Source organism: Mytilus edulis, chromosome 7 (genome assembly GCF_963676685.1).
Source record: "Mytilus edulis chromosome 7, xbMytEdul2.2, whole genome shotgun sequence".
Lineage (NCBI taxonomy): Eukaryota > Metazoa > Mollusca > Bivalvia > Mytilida > Mytilidae > Mytilus > Mytilus edulis.
Genome location: NC_092350.1, coordinates 51204978 through 51229252, shown reverse-complemented (window position 1 = coordinate 51229252; position 24275 = coordinate 51204978). Strand labels below are relative to the sequence as shown.

The 24275-nt window shown below is 32.9% G+C and overlaps 1 protein-coding gene across 3 annotated transcripts; it reads left to right on the top strand.

The window, feature by feature from the left end:
* Positions 1 to 69: 69 nt before the first annotated feature.
* Positions 70 to 7223, top strand: LOC139481732 (transmembrane protein 45B-like). 3 transcript variants are annotated; one of them, XR_011654674.1, is made up of 3 exons: positions 74 to 172; positions 3650 to 3844; positions 5062 to 7223. XR_011654674.1 is itself a non-coding variant. In XM_071265219.1 (2 exons), exon 2 carries the CDS (start codon positions 5071 to 5073, stop codon positions 5836 to 5838), a length of 768 nt encoding a protein of 255 aa, XP_071121320.1. In that variant the 5' UTR covers positions 70 to 172; positions 5062 to 5070; the 3' UTR covers positions 5839 to 7150. The 3 variants fall into 3 exon arrangements, 2 of the variants coding, with proteins under 2 accessions (XP_071121320.1, XP_071121321.1); XM_071265219.1 differs by lacking the exon at positions 3650 to 3844 and having other exon boundaries at positions 70 to 172; positions 5062 to 7150; XM_071265220.1 differs by lacking the exon at positions 74 to 172 and having other exon boundaries at positions 3707 to 3844; positions 5062 to 7150.
* Positions 7224 to 24275: the final 17052 nt, after the last annotated feature.

Genomic DNA, 24275 nt, shown 5'->3' with positions numbered 1-24275 from the left:
GGGTAAACAAAATGTTACGTCAATTTCATAAATTGTAAATTTGTATCCATGCATGTCGAATAATAATATTTATAGAATACTCACCTGTATCAGAATGATCATCTAAAATTCTTGGCGGATGATATATCACATATTTTAAAATTGAAAACGAATAGAAAGTGTCGAAAAAACTGTAAGTATTTTATATCTCTATATTTATTGCTTTTTTGTAGTTCGAATTAACAATCAAATGTGTTGTGGTAGAATAATCGATTAGTCTTAGTTTTAACACCAACCAATAATATTTTGTGGGTAGAATGATTTTTTTCTTGAAACAAAATACATCGTCTTTAATAAAACACTTTTTTTCCCTAAAAAATACAAGAGTTAGAGATTTGAATAGGGAAACAGATTTGATAAATATAAAAGTATTTTGTAGTGTCTTTCTATGTTGTACACTAGTAATTTTGGGGCCCTTTATAGCTTGTTGTTCGGTGTGAGCCAAGGCTCCGTGTTGAAGGCCGTACATTGACCTATATGCATAATGGTTTACTTTTTTAAATTGTTATTTGGATGGAGAATGGTCTCATTGGCACTCACACCACATCTTCCTTTATCTATATGATGTTACACTATTATTTCAGATAAGGATGAAGGTTTGGTATCATTAAAACTCATACCACATCTTCTTATATATATAAAGTATCATTTTAATCATGTAAACAGATGTTATATTTCCAATTAGAAACTGATGACGCACGATAACCCATGTGTCGTACATTTCACTTCAAAATCACAAATCAGTGTTATTGAAATAATTTGCCTAAAGTAAGATTAGACCTACGCCTGCTTATATTTTTGCAGTTTGAATTGCATAAAAGGTGGCTCGTTAACAGTCTTTCGAAAGGTTTTTCTACGCTTAGCGGTCCAGAAAATGTTACCTTATCTAGAATGAAATATTTGACAATTTCACAAACTTGGTATGCTATATCTGTTCAATTTGATAACATATTGATTGTATTGAAGGGACGTACTTTGGGGAATAAAAACAAAATCTAGAATCTAAAATTGTTAGTATCAGTTAGAATATCATTTTGATTTAGTTTATTCACAGAAAAAGCTAAAAATGTTGATAGGTTTTAAATTTTAAATCTTCTTTTCGATTTTAATTGACTTCTGTTGAATAGTGTGAGAAGGATGACTCAGACTTTTACTTATATGTGACCCGCCACGACATATCAAGACTGTTGGAGGTAGAACGTCATCGTGTGAAAAACGCCATGAACCATATACGATTAGCCACTTTCTGCCTTATGAGGGTACATTGTTTCAAATTTGCTTTGTATATATACATGTATATTTATATAGTTCCATGCTATTATGGAATATTTTAAACAAGTAATTTCGAAAACTGGCATGATAATGAGACTTTCCGACGACGACCTTTTATTATCGAATACGCTAATTTATATTTAGTATGCGACACGTAACAGATTTAAGTATTTGTACATGTTATCATATAACAAATGTATAGACATTTGATACGGTACATAAATTATGTGTATATTTTAGATCCCATTCATGTAAATTTAAAGAGCAGAGTGTTTTGATGTATTTTTTTTATCAATTTAAAAATGTATAAATTCAATTAATAACGTAAAACTTCTCCAGACACTATATGATGTATAGTTCAGTGCCCTCGATAAAGATGCATAGATGAGGTTCGGAACTCTACTTCACAAATGCGTAACAGTATACAATTGAATCTCGATCCAATTATCATTTAGAAGTTTTTTGTTTTTTTTAGCATATATAATTACAAACTGCTGATGAAAGCAAACTTAAGAAAGTGTTTGTTCGGTTTTTATAGAGCAGTTTCAAAATACAATTATTTTGTATATTTATTTTTTTATATTATGCATTTTTTTTAAATATTTTTGAGGATGAGCGAATCAGGTGAGTGGGTGTGTTCGTATGCTTTATCACTTTGTACTTTTTGTTTTGGGGAAGGTTAACTTTCTAGTAGTAAGACCCGTCACGGCCAGGCTAGGAAACCTGATAGGCAAATGCTCACATTAAATCTGTACCGATAAAGTCTGTTAAATGTCTTCTTTTTTACACCATAACCCATGGTGGTGCTCCTTTACAATTTCGATATATGACATGATAATAGGGAATGACGATTGCATTGAAACTTATAACATATATATTCGATATGATATGACTTTAATACATATGAATTCATCTGTAAAATTACGGTAATGATCTTATATTCATTGTTCAATGAACCTCAGAAAATGATAAATAAAGGCAACAGTAGTATACCGATGTTCAAACTCATAAATCCATGGACAAAAAACAAAATCGGGGTAACAAACTAAAACTGAGGGAAACGCATTAAATATAAGAGGAGAACAACGACACAACACTACAATGTAACACACACAGAAACGGACCAAGCAACAGACAAAATTCCACGAGAATAACAAATATAACATCATATATAAAATGAGTGCATTAGCAGTTATACTTTTATTACCTTTGGGTTGGTTTATTAGAACTTAATTTGATATGCTAAGCACAAAGGACAAATAACTCTAGTTGTGTTATTGGAACTATCTATATCTATAATATAGTTTTACTTTAACATGCATCAGTAGCGAATATTATGTTCATTTGAATACAATAAGTAACAATGTTTATTTACAGTCGTTGCATTAGGAACTGTCTGGTAAATCTATATTATAAGTTTATTGAATGTCAGTAAACGGATACTAGAGGATCATTTATTACCCCGTAGTAGATTCCATACGCTGTTTTAAACCAAACCTTTCGGAATCATGGATCTTAAGAGCTCTTCAAATTCGTACTTTTATTGGACCTTTTATTATTTTATTTGAGCGTCACTGATGAGTCTTCTGCAGAGAATTTGCGCGTCTGGCGTACATAATTTAGTACTGGTATCTATGATGAGTTTATATACATCGTTATTTACGTTTCAGATGTATGAATTGCTATTGATGAATTAAAACGGCTGTTTCATCAAGGCCAGGCAATTGTTAGCGGTCATCCGAGTTTGTTTTATATTGATATTTTTATATATCATTAATTGCGACACATATAAATCATCCACCACCGCCTCGAGTGTAGTACAATTTATTTCTCTAATTTTTGTGCAGTTTCCACAATTTTTGGTCGGTGTGAGTAAAATAGTTCTCCTCACTAGTAAAATGTCTGTTCTCGGTAAACGATTGGTCTAAATTAAATTATGACGTCAAATTATCTTGTTTTCCTGTTAATTGTCTAGTGTGACGTCATAAAAAGGCGACAATGTCTGATGACATCACATTTAAAGACCACAACTTTCTGCAAATCTTTGAAAAGAAGGACATACATTATTAAAGAAACAGATTCCACCACTGTTACTCGTGTATCATGATATTTTTCCACTCGCAACAGTTAACTTTTAATGATTTAAAAAGCTGAGCAAGCCTCGCGCTTTAAATATAAAAATGTAATTGTCTCAATTGGAGAAATATTGTAACAAACTTGTTGCAGTGGTGAACTCTATATTTCCCCCTTCGATTCAGGGACATTCTCTTATTTATAGATATCGTACATGTATTGCAAGGAAAAAGGAATTATAATCTGTTTCTTTAATTATTTTCAGAAGATATGCAGACAGACTTAACGTTTTTTGCAAATGATCCGCATACAGATGCGTTCATATAGGTCTTATTATGACGTTATAATAGAAAATGCATAGGAAAGCAAGAACATTTGACGTCATAATTCAAATTTGGCCAACGAAGAACTGAGATCAAACGAACAACACGTTGATTGGATAAAAAAACATAACCAACAGGTCAGGCAAATAGAAAATCGGCTACGAATCTCGAGCCTAGAACTTGAAATATATATATTTTAAACTCTTTTACACATTCAACATCATAAAACAAAAAAAAACCACCCACGTGTCTTACATTTTACCTCGTGAACATATCAGTGATATCGTAGTATTCAGGCGCCCTGAATTTTTAAAAAAGTGTGGCGTGTTATAAAAAAATCCAAATCAACTACTTTGCATCATAAAATCGTTTAAAAAAAAAGTAAAAACACAAAAATACTGAACTCCGAGGAAAATTCAAAAAGGAAAGTCCCAAATCATTTGACAAGTTCAAAAGTTCAAACACATCAAACGAATGGATAACAACTGTCACATTCCTGACTTGGTACAGCCATTTTCTTATGTAGAAAATAGTGATTGAACCTGGTTTTATAGCTAGCTAAACCTCTCACTTGTATGACAGTCGCATCAAATTCCATTATATTTACAACTTTCATACATTGTAGTTTCATGTGAGAAAAGTGAAAAGATACGTAGGAAATCGTTTTATGACCCCTTTCAAATTGTTGTAAATCCATTACATCGTCAACGATGCGTGAACAAAACAAACAGACACAATAGGTAAAAATGTCAAAAATAGGGGTACAGCAGTCAACATTGTGTTATCATCTTAATCACTATGTAACGAAGAAACACAAAAGGCATACATCAAATTAACATCCTCATTTTGCTTATATTATTTTAAAAGGATATAAATTGAGAGTGCACTTGACCATACTGTTATACACGTAACCCCAGTACATATACATAAACGGGAATGATTTTTGTGTTGCATCCTGGCAGATCATGAGAGACTCTAGTGCTGAAATGAAGAGGTAAAACGGTTCCGCAAGAAATACAATCGTGCAAGGACATCCACCAATGGCCATTATACATTGCTGTGAATTATCATATGCAGGAGTAATAAATGCATTTCATAGAAATTTGGTTGAAGATTTCTTTTCAGGCCTCTATTTCGTTGTCCGACAAGTTACTTAACACGAACAACTAGAAACATAGCATTCAATCACAACAGACATCGTCAAGATTCAAATTTAATGATGCAGATATCTAAAACGCCCCGTAAAAAGGTAAAAATAACCATCATGGTAAAATTGTATACATCATTCTTAGCATAAATAAAGCGTTTTTTCACATTTTTAAAATTTTGTTTTGTTTTGTTTTTTTTATTTTAGGTAACCATAATGGGAACTTTTATGGGACATGTCTTTCCAGGGTCAATTTTCATAATCATTGGAATATGGTGGATGGTAAATATATTGAGGACATATTTTGATTGCAAAAACAGCAATGCACCTTTTTCATCAACAGTTACATTCAAGTTGAAGAGGTTTCCTGTTGAGGCAGTGTGTAAAGTATTGTTCATAACAGTTGGACTTATTGATGAATTAACATCAAACAATAAACAACATGCAACAATGTACGCTTTCTTCGGATTAACAGGGATTGTAGATCTTATGGTCTTCTTCAACACACTTCCGATAAAAGATCTCGATTACGTCACATTTAGCTTTGCATTATTGATGGAAGCTATTGTATTCAAATATCATCTTTTTGGACGAGACACTCTCAATGTGGTCTTGCATCATTTGCTTATATTTGTAATCTTGACAACATTTGCTGTTACCTTATTAGAGATGAAGTTTAAAAATGTAGTAACTTTACCATTGTTTCGGTCGTATCTTTTGATTTTACAAGGAACTTGGTTTTATCAAGTAGGATGCATATTATACAAAAATCCATTCTTTGAGCCTTGGAAAAGTAACGACAATAACAGCTTGATGAATACAGGTTTAATATTTACCTGGCATTGTGGAATTATTTTTATTGCATTTATATTTACTGTCTGCGTATTTTCAATACTGTATAAACAAAAAGAACCAATAATACGGACATTTGACCAATCGAACAGCTCTGAGTGTGAAACTGAATTACTTTTAGAAGAAAATTAATTAATATGATCTGAATCGAAACTCTTTATGCTAGCAAATTAGGAATGTTTATATATACTATTATAACAATTTTATTGCAAACATATGAGTCGTTTGGAGTCATAGTGTACGTCTCTGGAATAGACCTGTCAAATTTGATGATAAGAGAGATTGGGAAATAATTGGTATGCTAATTTCAAAGACATACTCACGCAACTTAATGTGAGAGCAAGCAAGTTTTTAGTATGACGTTGTTCGAATCCAGTTTGAAACATATTTCTCTGTTTATGAAAAAAAACCACCAACATTGTAACAACATATGTGAAAGTGAAGGCGAACTACAGATTAGAAACACTCGTTTGATAACGCAATTATCATTTAGTATGAACAAATCTACTGAACGGTCTTTCCTGAAACAACTTAGATGTGAAGTTCTTCCTTTTAGGCTAGAGGCGAAAACATATACAGTGATAACAATGAGTGCGTCTATCAAGTTTGTGCTGCTTGCGCAACAAGCGTCAGATAAAATTTAGATTGAACCCAACAACTTTTTAAATTGAATTAATTTGCTTCTCAAAATTCTGCCAGGGCATCCTTTCCAGGAATCACTATTGAAAGTTTTTTTTTCTCACTCTGCTCAGAATATTTGGAGGGAATTACTGTCAACAGGACTCATCGCCAACTATGAAAAGGAGAATCAGACATTAATTAACTAATACTCAGGATAGCAGTTTTTCCTCTGATACCAAGAATCAGATTGAAAAAGAAAATGTCGGTTACAATGCATTTTAAAACCAGGAAAATTATAACCTATCGGCAAATACCGCTTAGTTTCCGGACTACATCACAACATAATGGGTTTAAGGCAACCGACAGCTATTGAACCATCATCGAGTCGAAGGACCAAGGTTGACGAACAACCTCAAATGTATGCACAGGAGCTTATTCTTTAGTTTTCTATGTTGTGTCATGTGTACTATTGTTTGTCTGTTTGTCTTTATCATTTTTAGCCATGGCGTTGTCAGTTTACTTTCGATTTATGAGTTTGACTGTCCCTCTGGTATCTTTCGTCCCTCTTTTATAGTAACTCTGCATATAATGACAAATTATTTGGTGTTAATTTACTACAGTTATTGGTTTGTATACATTTAAATTGTGTGTACTAGGATGGAAAGGATTATTGCAATGTCATTGATGAGATTAGAATACAGGTGTACTTTACGCTTAGAAAATTCTGTTTTTATATACCTTTCGGAATCCTCTGATGGTGGCGTAATGATACACATGAAGTGTATTTTAATATCATTTGTATAATTATATCTTTCAAAGCCTTTAGTCAAAGTTTTACTTTCATACATAACTTACGAATACTAATCGCTCAAATATAAATTTATTGCCAAACTCTACTTGTTAGTTTAGATAATCAAATGCCCCCTTCCTCGAAGAATCACCATTGGACAGTGAAATTGCTCTGTATCGGTTTGTATGGTGGTAATTTTATAATTGTATAAATATAAATAAGAAGTGTTATGAGTGTCAATGAGACAACGCTCCACCCTAGTTACAATTTGTAATAAGTAAACCATTTTAGGTCAAAGTACAGCATTCAACGCGTAGCCTTCAAGTTGGCTCCCACCAACAGCAAGTATAAGGAACATACGTATGATTAAAGTAATTACACATGCAATTTAACGGTCTAATCTCTAAAAAAAAAGAGAAACACTTACAACTGCACAATGGGCTCCTGAATAAAAGTCTGAATAAGGAAAAAACAAAACTTCCAAAAAATGTCATCAGTTTGATTGGATCATGCTGTATAAAACTGGTGAGAATGCTTGTTAATTATATTGATACTGAATTAATATTATTGTAGGCTGTTTGCTTACCTTTTAATTAGTTGCTGACTTTCACGTCATCCGGACTCTGGTTGATAGTTGTTTATCGGCACCCATACCCAATCTCCTCATTTCTATATTGTTTCATTTTCACAGTTGTAAAAAAAAGTTGTTCTGTGTAGTACAACTGTATGTAGCTCCTCTAAATCCAAAGGGTCATGTGAACCATTCCAGTCACTAAGAGTCCGTCGTATAAATGGTTTCCTCTGGAATATTTAGGTTTCTAGTTGAATAAATGTTTCCCATGATTCCACATTCACACTAGCATAGCTGATATGTCTTAAAATAGATTATAGATAAGACCGTAGATTTCCCGTTTGAATGGTTTTATACTAGTATTTTTGGGACACTTTATAGTTTGCTGTTCGGTGTGAGCCAAGGCTCCGTGTTGAACGCCGTACTATGACCTCTAATGGTTTACTTTTATGAATTGTTACATGGATGGAGGGTTGTCTCATTGGCACTCATACAACATCTTCCTATATCTTTATAGTGGAAACATACATTTTTGTCTTAGGTACATCTTTAATACCATTACCAATATATTTTATAATAAGAAAAGACTAAAATGTGTATAATATAAAAAAAAAGAAGATGTGGTATAATTGTGAATGAGACAACTATACACAAGAGACCAACATAACACAGAAATTAACAACTATAGGTCCTCGTATGGCCTTTAACAATCAGCAAAGCCCATACCGCATAGTCCGATATAAAATGCCCCGAAATGACAATATAAACAATTCAAACGAGAAAACTAACGGCCTAATTAATGTACCAAAAATGAACGAAAAACAAATATGTAACACATGAACCAACGTCAACAACTTAATTACAGGCTCCTGACTTGGGACAGGCACATACATACAGAATGTGGCGGGGTTAAACATGTTAGCGGGATCCCAACCCTCTCCTAACCTGGGACAGTGGAATAACAGTACAACATAAGAACGATCTATAAAAATCAGTTGAAAATGGCTTAACTCATCAGATGGACAAAAATACAATTGGAAGTGGACGTGTACTTGTACATCCTAACAACAAAAAGACACTATGTACATATTTGAGAGTACTCGCAATTAACTGACAGCTAGTTCAAAGTATCTAACAACTAATAAAAAAATCATGCATCTAAGACTTAATGATGGGCTCTGTCTATAGTCTTCAAAACTGTAAAACAACGTCTTATATGAGTACTTGTTTGTACAAATGACGATTTAAATACTATTAAAACACATTTTGTCTAACTAACTATCCTGAACATGATAACGGGTAGTTAGGACAGAAATTATTGCAAAAATGCGACTGTAGCGAGCAAACTGTTATAATGAAATGAAATCTTGTTCATAGAATATGTACCATCAGCTTATGGTTATAGATAAATGATTATCACTCCATTAGCTACTTCTGCCAAAACCCTTCACTAATTCTGTGGCAATTAAATCTTTTTCGAAACCCATTGTATAAAAATAATCGTTCAACGTGTGGTGTGATCTCAGAAGATGATTTGATGAGATAAAGGGTCGTAACCTTTATCAACTCACTGGATGAATCAAAATGTGCTAACAGGTGTTGATATGGTAAATTAAATTGACAAACAAATTTGTGGAATGTGAAAAGCACTCGAAGGGGATTTTTCTTTTAACAAAAAATGAAAATTAATGTTTTTTTCATTAGAGAAATAGATTCTTACATAATATAGTTACTCACCTAGGATCGGACTTTAAAATTGATAATTTTACTACCTCGATAGGATAAACCCGATAATCCACTGGTATCAATATAAGAATCTATTTTGATCAACAGGAACCTTCATACAAGCTAGAGTAACATGATGGGTGGTAATAATAATGAAACTGGAAACGTTCAGTCATTTAGTGTTAACACTATATCGGAGTTCATGTTCCTTAAATAGTTTTCTCCTTTTTTGACGTAAACATAATTGACAAATTGTAATCAATGGTCACTGATAGAATCACCAGGTCATTTGTCAACATTTCGGTGTTGACATGAATATCAATAATGTGGTCATTTTTAGAAATTTCCTGTTTACAAAACTTTGAATTTTTCGAAAAACTAAGGATTTTCTTATTCAAGGCATAGTTTACCTTAGCCGTATTTGGCAAAACTTTTGGGAATTTTGGATCCTCAATGCTCTTCAATTTTGTTCTTGTTTGGCTTTATACATATTTCGATATGAGCGTCACTGATGAGTCTTATGTAGACAAAACGCGCGTCTGGCGTACTAAAGTACAACCCTGGTACCTTTGATAACTATTTAAACCATTGGGTCGATGCCACTGCTGGTGGACGTTTCGTCCCTGTATCACCAGCCCAGTAGTCAACATTTCGATGTTGACATGAATATCAATAATATTGTCATTTTTATAATTTTCTGTTTACAAAACTTTGAATTTTTCGAAAAACTAAGAATTTTAAAATAGTTTACCTTAGCCGTATTTGGCACAACATTTTTGAATTTTGGATCCTCAATGCTCTTCAGTTTTGTACTTGTTTGGCTTTATAAATATTTCGATATGAGCGTCACTGATGAGTCTTATGTAGACGAAACGCGCGTCTGGCGTACTAAATTATAATCCTGGTACCTTTGATAACTTTAGAATGTATGTATTTCTAAGGGCTAATAAAATGTTTAATGCATTTTTATTGGAAGCCACAGAAAATCTGGCGGCCACAGGTCAGAATTTTTAAAACTTAGATCGCTTTCTGTAGTTTCAAAAAATTGATATGGTTTGAAATTCCATTCACAGTGTATGTAAAGTGCGGATCATAAAATACCATTTTCACTGTATATGTCATGCATTTCTGATGTAGAATGGTAAATAAACAGACGAAAAATTTATGATTTTTGAAGAAAATAAAGAAAATTTATCACATGTATTATATTTAGTGATAAATTATACAAGTTATACAAAGCAAGAGATGGGAACGGGTTTTTATCGCACCGAGAGCCATCCATACGTGGAATATATACCGAAATAGGTAAATATTTAGGACGTTTTACGAACAAATCGTGCAGGTGATTAAAAACTAGCAGGAAAGATGTAGTTGCAAAAGAATATTCATTACAACACAATTATTAATGTTGTATAACGTAGACAGGTAGAATAGCTTTTGTTATTCAGTTTTCCCATATTGTATTGCATTCCACTATGATGCTATCTTTATGCTTCAGTGATTCCCTATACAAATTTTTTCCAAGCCCCCCCCCCCCCCCCCCTGGATACGCCTATGCTGGCATAGCTTACCATATGAAGAAAGCATCAGGAACTTTTAATCACATTTGCTCTTTTAATAGTAAAACATTAAAAATGCTTCGCTGACCGCAGAGATCGAACCCTGAACAGTTGGGGAAAATTTGGACATAATATTAAAGCTTGATACTATCTGAATTTGGATTGTGATCAAATTTATGACGTTATATAGGTTTCTGACACAAGGTTAATTTGGTCGAAGATCTTAAATCGTATGCGCAATACTGTGCAACTGAAGGTTTCTTCCCGCCCATAACATTTTGTTTTCCTTCTAGGATAAATAACCATCAAACCAAATCCCAGTCTTTCGTTTCTGGTAATGAACCTTGTAGTACAATTTTAGAGAGGTCCATACACTTGAACACAAGATATTGTCTGGAAACTAGAAAAATGTTTGTTTTGCCATTTCTTTTGCCCCTAATTTCTGCATGTTTGGGGCAATTATCCCCGAATAAAATCCCAGTCTTCCCTTTGTGATAATGCGAAAAAGATCCAAAAACTCTTAAACTGTTAGTACCATAACCCCAAAATGAAACCCAACTTTCTACTTGTGGTATTGAACATTGTGGTACAATTTTAGAACAATCAAAATTCTTATACACAAGTATTTATCCTGAAACTAAAATCATGCTTCTTTTATGCCCCTTTTTCGTAAACGGTTGGAACTATCATCTCCAACATTATCCCAACCTTCCTTTTGTTGTATTGGACCTTCTTTAAAATTTATATAGATCCATTCACTTAAATTAGAGTTGTCCGGAAACCAAATGGGTCTTCGGACGACGCAGACGATAACGACATCATAGCAATATACGAACCGGAAAAAAAACATTGAGGGGAAACATTTCAGTTTACAGTTCACACATGTCAATACTGTGGGAAAACGTATAAATAGCCAGCCAGTTTCTATAGACATATACATGTTCAGCCTCGGTCACACCTTACCGGATAGCTCGAACGGACGCCTAACGGATAACTTGTTTTCAATCCGTTCATGTCCGTTAGACGTCCGTTCTTATCCGTTAGGCGTCCGTCCATATCCGTTGCATGTCCGTTAAGCGTCCGTTTTATCCGTTGACGTCCTTTCTGTTCGGTGGAAAATTTTGAGCATGTTCAAAACTTTGAACGGACGTCCAACGGATAAAATGTCCGTTGAACGTCCGTTAGGCGTCCGTCAGGCGTCCGTTAGGCGTCCGTCAGGCGTCCGTTAGGCGTCCGTTTTGTACGGTACTCGTCCGTTTTGTATCCGTTACGTGTCCGTTATGCATCCGTTGGAGATCCGGTAGACCAATTCACCAACGGACGTCTACCGGACGACTAACGGACACCTAACGGATAAAACGCATATGAAAAGGACATTAACGGAAGGATAACGGATAAAACGGATGACTACCGGATGTAAAACGGACAAATGCCAATTGAAATTTCGCGTTAGAAATGCCAATAATTGGTATGTCCGATTTTCTTGAGTGTCATGAATATTTATTATTCGTGATGGATCTTGGAGTAAGAGCACGTCTTCGCTACCAAACAGCTCTTATTCAGGCTAGACTCAACTTAAATGTAGCAAATATAAACCTTATAGCTGTTGAAAGGAGAAGAAGGAGAAGACAAAGGAGATGGTGGACACGACCATGGCTTAGTCCTGAAAGACGATGCAGTTTTGGTCTATATGACCAACTCATGACCGAACTTAGGCGGGAGGATCGGCAGTCCTTTGTACACTTCCTTCGAATGCCCACAGAGATGTTCGACGAGATATTGCAAGTTGGAACTCGCATAGCCAAGCAGAATACCTTTTACAGAAATCCACTGGAAACAGGACTCAAGTTAGCAATTACACTTAGACACCTTGCTTCTGGAGCAAAATATCGTAGCATGCAGTACGGATGAAGAGTTCCGTATAACACATTATCTGTTTTCATACCAGAGGTACATAATATAAACATGTTCAGAAAATCAACTTAAAACTCTATAAGACTGAATTACCACACTGTTTCTACCTTGATTTTTTTTAAAATCAGAGTAGCTCTATATTTGCACACATATCATGCTAAACAAGACGCAATACAAAATAAAATCAACTAAACCTGTTAACTAAAGTGACCCTCGTGTGTAAAAACGTAAAAAAGAATCGGATAAATTGTTCTATTTGTTTGGTACGTGTGACCTTGATACATGTCCTACTGAACACACTTTCCCAGAAGCAAATATTATAACATATATACATGTACTAGATACAATCATTTGTGTATGTGGTTTATTGCCTTTAATTTTCAGATGGTTTATTGCCTTAAATTTTTAGATGGTTTATTGCCTTTAATTTTCAGATTATTTTATTCATCCGTTTTATCCGTTACGCTTCCGTTAGGTGTCCGTTTTATCCGGTAATCGTCCGTTGGATGTACGTTCGACGTCCGTTCTGTCCGGTACGTATCCGTTTCACGTACGTTCAATGACCGTTGTGTGTCCGTTAGGAATTCGTTACATGTCCGTTAGTAAACCAACAGACTCCCAACGGATACAAATTTTGTCAACGGATAACTTTTTTTTTTAGGCGTCCGTTCGAGCTATCCGGTAAGGTGTGACCGAGGATTATAAATAGATATAAATATTAAAGTAATCAAATAAGTTTTTCATTTGTTGCAAGTCTAATTATAACATTAATCTACAATAAAAATTCATCGCATTTTCAAAAATTCTACATCAGAAATGAATGCCATACAGTGATAATTCATCGCATCTATAGTGAAAATGGATCGCTTTTAATAACTGATATTCTATGTTATGTTGCTTTTATAACACCTATTTCTTTTTGATTTATCTTTTGAACTTTTGTTGAGTTTTCGTTAATATTTAAAAGAAAATGACAATAAAATTGTGAATGGAAATGGGGAATGTGTCAAAGAGACAACAACCCATCCATAGAGCAGACAACAGCCGAAGGCCACCAATGGGTCTTCTATGCAGGAAGAAACTCCCGCACCCAGAGGAGTCCTTCAGCTGGCCCCTAAACAAATATGATACTAGTTCAGTGATAATGAACGTCATACTAAACATCGAAATATACACAAGAATATAAAATTAAAAATCATACAAGACTAGCAAAGGCCAGAGGCTCTTGACTTGAGACAGGCGCAAAAAATGCGGCGGGGTTAAACATGCTTTTGGAGATCTCAACCCTCCCCCTATACCTCTAGCCAATGTAGAAAAAACAAACGCACAACAATACGCATAGTAACACTCAGTTTAAGAGAATTCTGAGTCCGATGTCTGAATAGGTAACAAAAGAAACTAAACAAAATGACAATAATACATAAATGAACAAAGGGCTACTAGCAGTTACTGACATGCCAGCTCCAAATCTCTATTTAACTGATTGAAAGATTATGAATATCAAGCACAATCCCACCCGTTACGGGTTTAGTATAATACCATCATTACATATATGAGAAGAACATAACCCGAATCATGCCAACAACTGGTTTTAGACTATATATGTTTAATTCCGATGCAAAGACCCTATAAGCCAAAATATGCAATCTTTAATGACCTAACAACAGTTTCGTAACTATATCCCTTCTTAAGTCTGTTTAAATGTTTTGCTAGCTTTTGAGGTGAATACTGACATTTTTTTTTTAAAGACTATTGCCATAAAAGATTGGATGTGAAATACCTGAACGTATAAGATGTCTACATGTTGAGTTATATTTACAAAGGCTGTCCATGTACCGATGATAACATTTAGTAAATGTGTATTACTAGTTTGTGATAACGAAAACCCTGGTAAAATAATTTTTCAGTAATGCACAAATTTCTCTCCCTTAAATCTAATACGTTGCTACCTACACGAGCGAATCGTACAAGTTGAGATATATAAACACCATAAGATGGGGACAAGGGAACGTCACCATCTAAAAATGAATAATTCACGATAGGAAATGAAAAATCATCTCTTTTATCATTATTTTTTGTATTAAGCTTCCCGTGAATGATATAGATATTAAGATAGAGGAAAGGGCAGTGGTCATTGTTAGTTATAGCTTGATATAGTTCATCCCAAATATATATAATAAATGCAGTATTAAGTCCATTATGTTGATCATCAATTAAAAGATTTTAAATCAATATTCTTAAAATTTTACTCACACTTTATGACACTGGCCGTTATCTATCTCTTGTGATTTGTCACCACCCCGAAGATCGTTATTAAATAGGGATTGATATTTAAAATCATTTGAAATTCCTGTTTTGGGAAATTTTACAAACATGACATAATTTGAAAAAAAATATCTGAAGACTTTAAAGATTGTTTTACTCGTAGAAAGCATCAACTGCGAAAAGAAGCAAGCAATCATGAAATTTGTGCACAATTGATAAACATATCAATGAATTAAGAGTTTTCTTTCTAGCATTTTTTCTTGGTTAATTGTATCTTCCTACTGTCATTATTTTTTATATTGAAAAAAATAGTTTCTCAAAGATCTAGAATATTATTCTTGTTTTTTTTAGGACGTCCTTCTTATATATTTTATTAAGTTCTTCAAGTATTTCAACGTTGATGACAAACATTATCTGACCAGACAGTACATATTCATGTAACAAATAACCCAAAATATATAAGAATATATTGTTTTAAACAAATTAAAAAAATGTATAGCACGACATACAAAATGCATAATATTCACATAAATATACTTAATTAGACAATGGTTTTATTCGTCATTCTCCTCTTACATTTAATGCCCTTCCCTCGGTTTTGGTTTGTGACCTGGATTTTTTTTCTACCGATTTATGAGTTTTGAACATCGATTAACTACTGCAACAGTTGCCTTTATTGTTCTACATTCACATATATTTGTAAATTTGAGGGTGTACTCATATATTAAACACATAAACAAATTAGATTAAGCAGACAATTAGATTTCTTTTGAAAGATCAATACAAATACAAACACGACAGTATAGCTAGCTAGAGAAAATATTTTACTGATTTATGGTCTATTTATACGCAGTTGATTTTGGATTGCACTTCATTTCAAGTTTTGATAACAGGATCCTATATAATTTTATAGATGTTGCACGTGTTATAACTCATATTTTATGTTATTTGTTCAACAAATAAAACTGTTGACCTTAAATATCGTGTTTTATTCAGTAACATGAACTTTTTCCGTAGTAGTGAAAGTGATTAAGATTAAAACTGAAAATCAAAATTTCTATTTTTTTTATATAACGACCATGTTAAGAGAAGTGTGACTAACCAGATGTGTTCCTCTATGTGAAAATTGCTAGATAATTATTTAGGAATAAAGCAAGCAAATCACTACGCATTTTATCTGATGAATTTGTTGGGAATTTAAAAATTAAATAAAAAAGTATTACATGTGTTATAGCCGATAGGATGCTATGATGATTTTGACAACAGACCTGAGGTCAATAACATGTCAAAGTAATTTATTACAATCCAATTCCATTGATTTTTAAATGTATTTAACTACATCAAACTTACATTGATTTTCACATATAATTAATTACATTACAATTTCATTGTCAATGTAATTAATTACAGTTCAATTACTTTTGTTAAAAAAAATGTAAGAGCTACATCATTAAAATCATACAAATGGCAACGGGTAGAATAAAATGAAACTTTTATATCTACATACAATTTTTAACAGTACAAACATTAGTAAAAGATTCAAATTTTGAATGTATTTGTTACTTATAAAGTTACATTTAATGGTAGCTTTTACCAGAATGGTCTTTTGGCAAGTGAAAATTGTCAAGTACACAACAATGTAAATCAAACTCAATGCTTGTATGCCTTGATAGTTGCTTTTACAATTTTGTAAAAAATATTTCAATAAAATTCATCTTTTAACGTATAAATATGATGGCTTAAAATAGCAATGAACTTCGACCTTCTAGTCAAGGGACCTTCTCGTACTTCATAATTAGTTGAATGAAAGGATTGAAATGTGGCTATGATTGTTGTTAATCGTTACAACAACAAACTTACAATTTGTATGTTAATTTATTTTTTTATTTTTATAGATAGAGGATGATGTGGCATGAGTGCCAATGAGACAACACCCAATTCATGTACAAATATGTACGATTTTGAAAAAGTTAATGAATGAGATACAAATAATGATAAGTGTACATGCTACTTGTTTAATGATTAATGAAATATAAAGAAATGTTATAATTTTCATCATGTTAAAGTAAAAAAATATAAGTTAAACTATAAATAAAACTATTTTCAGTTTCCTGCACGAGTTCTAATCCACATTTTTTTACATAGGAAAACGCCTGTACCAACATTTGACCAAGTCAGGAATATGACGGTTGTTATCCATTCGTTTGAAGTGTTTGAGCTTTTGATTTTGCCATTTGATAAGGGATTTTCCTTTTTGAATTTTCCTCTCAGTTCAGTATTTTTGTGATTTAACCTTTATAATATATAAAGGTATACAGATACGTGGACCTTGTATGGGTCACTATTTTGGAATGCCAAATAAATCAATGAGGTGCAATTTCAAGGATGTAGCAATTGCTAGAAAATTATATGAAATAAAATTGGGAATGGAAATGGGGAATGTGTCAAAGAGACAACAACCCGACCAAAGAGCAAACAACAGCCGAAGTCTACCAATGGGTCTTCAATACAGCGAGAAATTCCCGTACCCGGAGGCATACGTCAGTTGGCCCCTCAACAAAAATGTATACTAGTTCGGTGATAATGGACGTCATACTAAACTCCGAAATAGACACAAGAAACTAAAATTTAAAATCATACAAGACTAACAAAGGCCAGAGGCTCCTGACTTGGGACAGGCGCAAAAATGCGGCGGGGTTAAAAATGATTTTTGAGATCTGAACCCTCCCCCTATACATTGTGTACCTCTAGCCAATGTAAAAAAACCAAGGGCACAACAATACGCACAGTAAAACTCAGTTAAAAATAAGTCCGAGTCCGATGTCTAAATATGTAACAAAAGAAACTAAACAAAATAACAATACTACATAAATTAACAAAGGACTACTAGCAGTTACTGACATGTCAACTCCATACCTCAATTAAACTGATTGAAAGATCATGTCTTCATCATATGCATATCAAGTACAATCCCTCCAGTTTGGGGTTTAGTATTTTACCATCATAAAATATATTAGAAGAACATAACTCGTATCATGCCAACAACTGGTTTTAGAATAAATATGTTTATTTCCAACACAAAGACCCTAAAGGTGAATCAATATTGAAGCCAAAATATGCCATCTTGAATGAATTGACAACAGTTTTGTAACTAGTCCCTTCTTAAAAAGTCTGTTTAAAGGTTTGGTTAGCTTATGAGGTGAATGCCGACATTTGTTTTGATTTGTGAAGAATATTACCATAAAAGATTGGATGTGGAATACCTGAACGTATAAGATGTCTGCATGTAGAGTTATATTTACGAATGATGTCCTTGTCACGATGATAAAATTTAGTAAATATTTTGACTAGTTTGTGATATCGAAAACCCTCGTGTAATAATTCTTCAGAAATATACAAATTTCTCTCGCTAAGTTCTGATAAGTTGTTACATACGCGAGGGAATCTTACAAGTTGAGATAAGATGGTGACAAGGGAACGTCACCATCTAAAATGAATAATTGACGTTTATATACTCGTTTTTCCTGTGTGTATTTGTGTAAAACTGACAGTCGAAATTCTGTTTCTAAATATGTTTTATGTTTTTCCGTAGTGTATATGCATGTAATATTTGCCACTGAACTACACTAACAACTGATCAACCATGTAAGCATACTGATCCAAATAACCAATATATAACTTATATTCGAAAATGACACGAGTTCCCCACATGATAATCTGTGTATCTAATTATAGTTCAATAGTCGAAGCGAAATCATGTACAATTTAACATATTAAATGTTGTATCCAACTGTGATGCTGATTTCAATGTCGCTTTAACCATAAGTCTCATGTTATGCTGTTTGCTATACACTTGTAATCGCACAATATGATTTGTGAGGAAATTGACACTGCAGACTCTGTAATAATCATTTTATTCCCATTATCAATCAATCAGTTAGTATGAGAATATTCGCAGGACATTAAACTGTGAAATTACTGTGTGTCGATATGCTCAAGGCTTACATTGATCTTAAATTTTGTTAAACGATCTCAAAATCAAAACAAAAGAATAAGGCTACCAATCACTTTTGATATTCTTGAACAAATTATAAAGAGATTACGAAAGAAAGTTTTTTCAAAGTTCATTGACCTCATGATTGAAACAGCTAGCGTGATTTCTTTCTTTGGCTTCCTCTGATGCGGAAAAATAACTGCTATCAAATCCGAACATTTTGAACTTGCAATTAATTTATGCATATCAGACATTTCATTCACAGACAATATTGCTAACCTGCACTTGAAACAGTCCAAAACTGATCCATTCCGTAAGGGTATAGATATTCAGTTACACAAAATTAATAGTCATATTTGCCCTTATCGTGTTTTAAAAAGATGTTAAGAGATCAGGAAAACGTTCATATCGTCTTATCAAAACACTGACCCTCTTTTTGTATCAATTGGCAATTTAGCTATGGAAAGAGAATTCTTTATAACAAAAATCAAACATGTTCTAGAGTTATGCGGTTATAATCCTAAAAACTTTTCAGGTCATTCATTTAGAATAGGTGCTGGCACCGCAGCTGGTCAAGCTAACATAGAATATCACATGATTAAAACGTTAGGTCGTTGGTCTTCAGATTGCTATGTGCGTTATATTCGAAATCAACCAATCTATATAAAGCATGCACAACAGCAGCTTGCTGAATCTATTAATCATTGAATAAACAAATATATTTACAGTACAACTGCATGCTCGCTTAATATGTATATTTTGTTTCTTTTATTTACCTTATTATTGTGTAGTTCGTTGACTTATTGAAGGTGGTCCCGGGGGATTCCTTATTCTAAATACTTGGAGGTCAGTCAGACTCATCTGATTTTTAATCATTATTTCGTCAGAGTTTCTTGGCACCTTTTCAAATATTTCACTTATCATTCATATTTGTCAAGCATTTTCCAAGCATTTTTCATTTAACATCTCCAACCTCAACTCAACACCTTAAAACATTGTCGCCCACCGTCACGCGGGGGCTGGTCCACTGCCACGCATGGGTCGTCAGATGAAGCGTCGCTTTGTCATTCTTTTGTCAGTTGTGTTGTTCAAGTTGAGCGTAGTGGCTTGTCAGCTGGTGTTCTTTCCACGAAAGAATCGCTTCCTGACAAAGTCCTGCGGCAAAAATTATTCGTCAGATAGATGAGTGATTTCCCTAGGCCAAACAATTTGATATGTTTTATATGTTTAGTACAGGATATAATAATAAATATATTACATTGAAACCTTTTCGTTTAGTAGCAATGGTTCCATGACAAAGTTATTATTGAATCTACAGTATACTAACACTACACTAAGATAACATTCACCAAACAGGAACCTTTAACACATTCGACCACAGCTTTTTATCAGATGTTAAAGTTTAAAACAGTGAAGCTAATGAGCATATCAACACACAGTAATTTCACAGTTTAATGTCCTGCGAATATTCTCATACTAACTGATTGATTGATTATGGGAATAAAATGATTATTACAGAGTCAATTTCCTCACAAATCATATTGTGCGATTACACGTGTATAGCAAACAGCATAAAATGAGACTTATGGTTAAAGCGACATTGAAACCAGCATCACAGTTGGATACAACATTTAATATGTTAAATTGTACATGATTTCGCTTCGACTATTGAACTATAATTAGATACACAGATTATCATGTGGGGAACTCGTGTCATTTTCGGATATAAGTTATATATTGGTTATTTGGATTAGTATGCTTACATGGTTGATCAGTTGTTAGTGTAGTTCAGTGGCAAATATTACATGCATATACACTACGGAAAAACATAAAACATATTTAGAAACAGAATTTCGACTGTCAGTTTTACACAAATACACACAGGAAAAACGAGTATATAAACGTGAATTATTCATTTTAGATGGTGACGTTCCCTTGTCACCATCTTATCTCAACTTGTAAGATTTCCTCGCGTATGTAACAACTTATCAGAACTTAGCGGGAGAAATTTGTATATTTCTGAAGAATTATTACACGAGGGTTTTCGATATCACAAACTAGTCAAAATATTTACTAAATTTTATCATCGTGACAAGGACATCATTCGTAAATATAACTCTACATGCAGACATCTTATACGTTCAGGTATTCCACATCCAATCTTTTATGGTAATATTCTTCACAAAGCACAACAAATGTCGGCATTCACCTCATAAGCTAACCAAACCTTTAAACAGACTTTTTAAGAAGGGATTAGTTACAAAACTGTTGTCAATTCATTCAAGATGGCATATTTTGGCTTCAATATTGATTCATCTTTAGGGTCTTTGTGTTGGAAATAAACACATTTATTCTAAAACCAGTTGTTGGCATGATACGAGTTATGTTCTTCTAATATATTTTATGATGGTAAAATACTAAACCCCAAACTGGAGGGATTGTACTTGATATGCATATGATGAAGACATAATCTTTCAATTAGTTTAATTGAGGTATGGAGTTGACATGTCAGTAACTGCTAGTAGTCCTTTGTTAATTTATGTAGTATTGTTATTTTGTTTAGTTTCTTTTGTTACATATTTAGACATCGGACTCGGACTTCTTTTTAACTGAGTTTTACTGTGCGTATTGTTGTGCCCTTGTTTTGTTTTACATTGGCTAGAGGTACACAATGTATAGGGGGAGGGTTCAGATCTCAAAAATCATTTTTAACCCCGCCGCATTTTTGCGCCTGTCCCAAGTCAGGAGCCTCTGGCCTTTGTTAGTCTTGTGTGATTTTAAATTTTAGTTTCTTGTGTCTATTTCGGAGTTTAGTATGACGTCCATTATCATCGAACTAGTATACATTTTTGTTGAGGGGCCAACTGACGTATGCCTCCGGGTACGGGAATTTCTCGCTGTATTGAAGACCCATTGGTAGACTTCGGCTGTTGTTTGCTCTTTGGTCGGGTTGTTGTCTCTTTGACACATTCCCCATTTCCATTCCCAATTTTATTTCATATAATTTTCTAGCAATTGCTACATCCTTGAAATTGCACCTCATTGATTTATTTGGCATTCCAAAATAGTGACCCATACAAGGTCCACGTATCTGTATACCTTTATATATTATAAAGGTTAAATCACAAAAATACTGAACTGAGAGGAAAATTCAAAAAGGAAAATCCCTTATCAAATGGCAAAATCAAAAGCTCAAACACTTCAAACGAATGGATAACAACCGTCATATTCCTGACTTGGTCAAATGTTGGTACAGGCGTTTTCCTATGTAAAAAAATGTGGATTAGAACTCGTGCAGGAAACTGAAAATAGTTTTATTTATAGTTTAACTTATATTTTTTTACTTTAACATGATGAAAATTATAACATTTCTTTATATTTCATTAATCATTAAACAAGTAGCATGTACACTTATCATTATTTGTATCTCATTCATTAACTTTTTCAAAATCGTACATATTTGTACATGAATTGGGTGTTGTCTCATTGGCACTCATGCCACATCATCCTCTGTCTATAAAAATAAAAAAATAAATTTACATACAAATTGTAAGTTTGTTGTTGTAACGATTAACAACAATCATAGCCACATTTCAATCCTTTCATTCAACTAATTATGAAGTACGAGAAGGTCCCTTGACTAGAAGGTCAAAGTTCATTGCTATTTTAAACCATCATATTTATACGTTAAAAGATGAATTTTATTGAAATATTTTTTAGAAAATTGTAAAAGCAACTATCAAGACATACAACCATTGAGTTTGATTTACATTGTTGTGTACTTGACAATTTTCACTTGCCAAAAGACCATTCTGGTAAAAGCTACCATTAAATGTAACTTTATAAGTAACAAATACATTCAAAATTTGAATCTTTAACTAATGTTTGTACTGTTAAAAATTGTATGTAGATATAAAAGTTTCATTTTATTCTACCCGTTGCCATTTGTATGATTTTAAAGATGTAGCTCTTACATTTTTTTTAACAAAAGTAATTGAACTGTAATTAATTACATTGACAATGAAATTGTAATGTAATAAATTACATGTGAAAATCAATGTAAGTTTGATGTAGTTAAATACATTTAAAAATCAATTGAATTGGATTGTAATAAATTACTTTGGCATGTTATTGACCTCAGGTCTGTTGTCAAAATCATCATAGCATCCTATCGGCTATAATACATGTAATACTTTTTTATTTAATTTTCAAATTCCCAACAAATTCATCAGATAAAATGTGTAGTGATTTGCTTGCTTTATTCCTAAATAATTATCTAGCAATTTTCACATAGAGGAACACATCTGGTTAGTCACACTTCTCTTAACATGGTCGTTATATAAAAAAAAATAGAAATTTTGATTTTCAGTTTTAATCTGAATCACTTTCACTACTACAGAAAAAGTTCATGTTACTGAATAAAACACGATATTTAAGGTCAACAGTTTTATTTGTTGAACAAATAACATAAAATATGAGTTATAACACGTGCAACATCTATAAAATTATATAGGATCCTGTTATCAAAACTTGAAATGAAGTGCAACCCAAAAGCAACTGCGTATAAATAGACCATAAATCAGTAAAATATTTTCTCTAGCTAGCTATACTGTCGTGTTTGTATTTGTATTGATCTTTCAAAAGAAATATAATTGTCTGCTTAATCTAATTTGTTTATGTGTTTAATATATGAGTACACCCTCAAATTTACAAATATATGTGAATGTAGAACAATAAAGGCAACTGTTGCAGTAGTTGATCGATGTTCAAAACTCATAAATCGGTAGAAAAAAAAATCCAGGTCACAAACCAAAACCAATGGAAGGGCATTAAATATAAGAGGAGAATGACGAATAAAACCATTGTTTAATTAAGTATATTCATGTGAATATTATGCATTTTGTATGTCGTGCTATACATTTTTTCATTTGTTTAAAACAATATATTTTTATATATTTTGGGTTATTTTTTACATGAATATGTACTGTCTGGTCAGATAATGTTTGTCATCAACGTTGAAATACTTGAAGAACTTAATAAAATATATAAGAAGGACATCCTAAAAAAAACCAAGAATAATTATTCTAGATCTTTGAGAAACTTTTGCTTTTCAATATAAAAAATAATGAC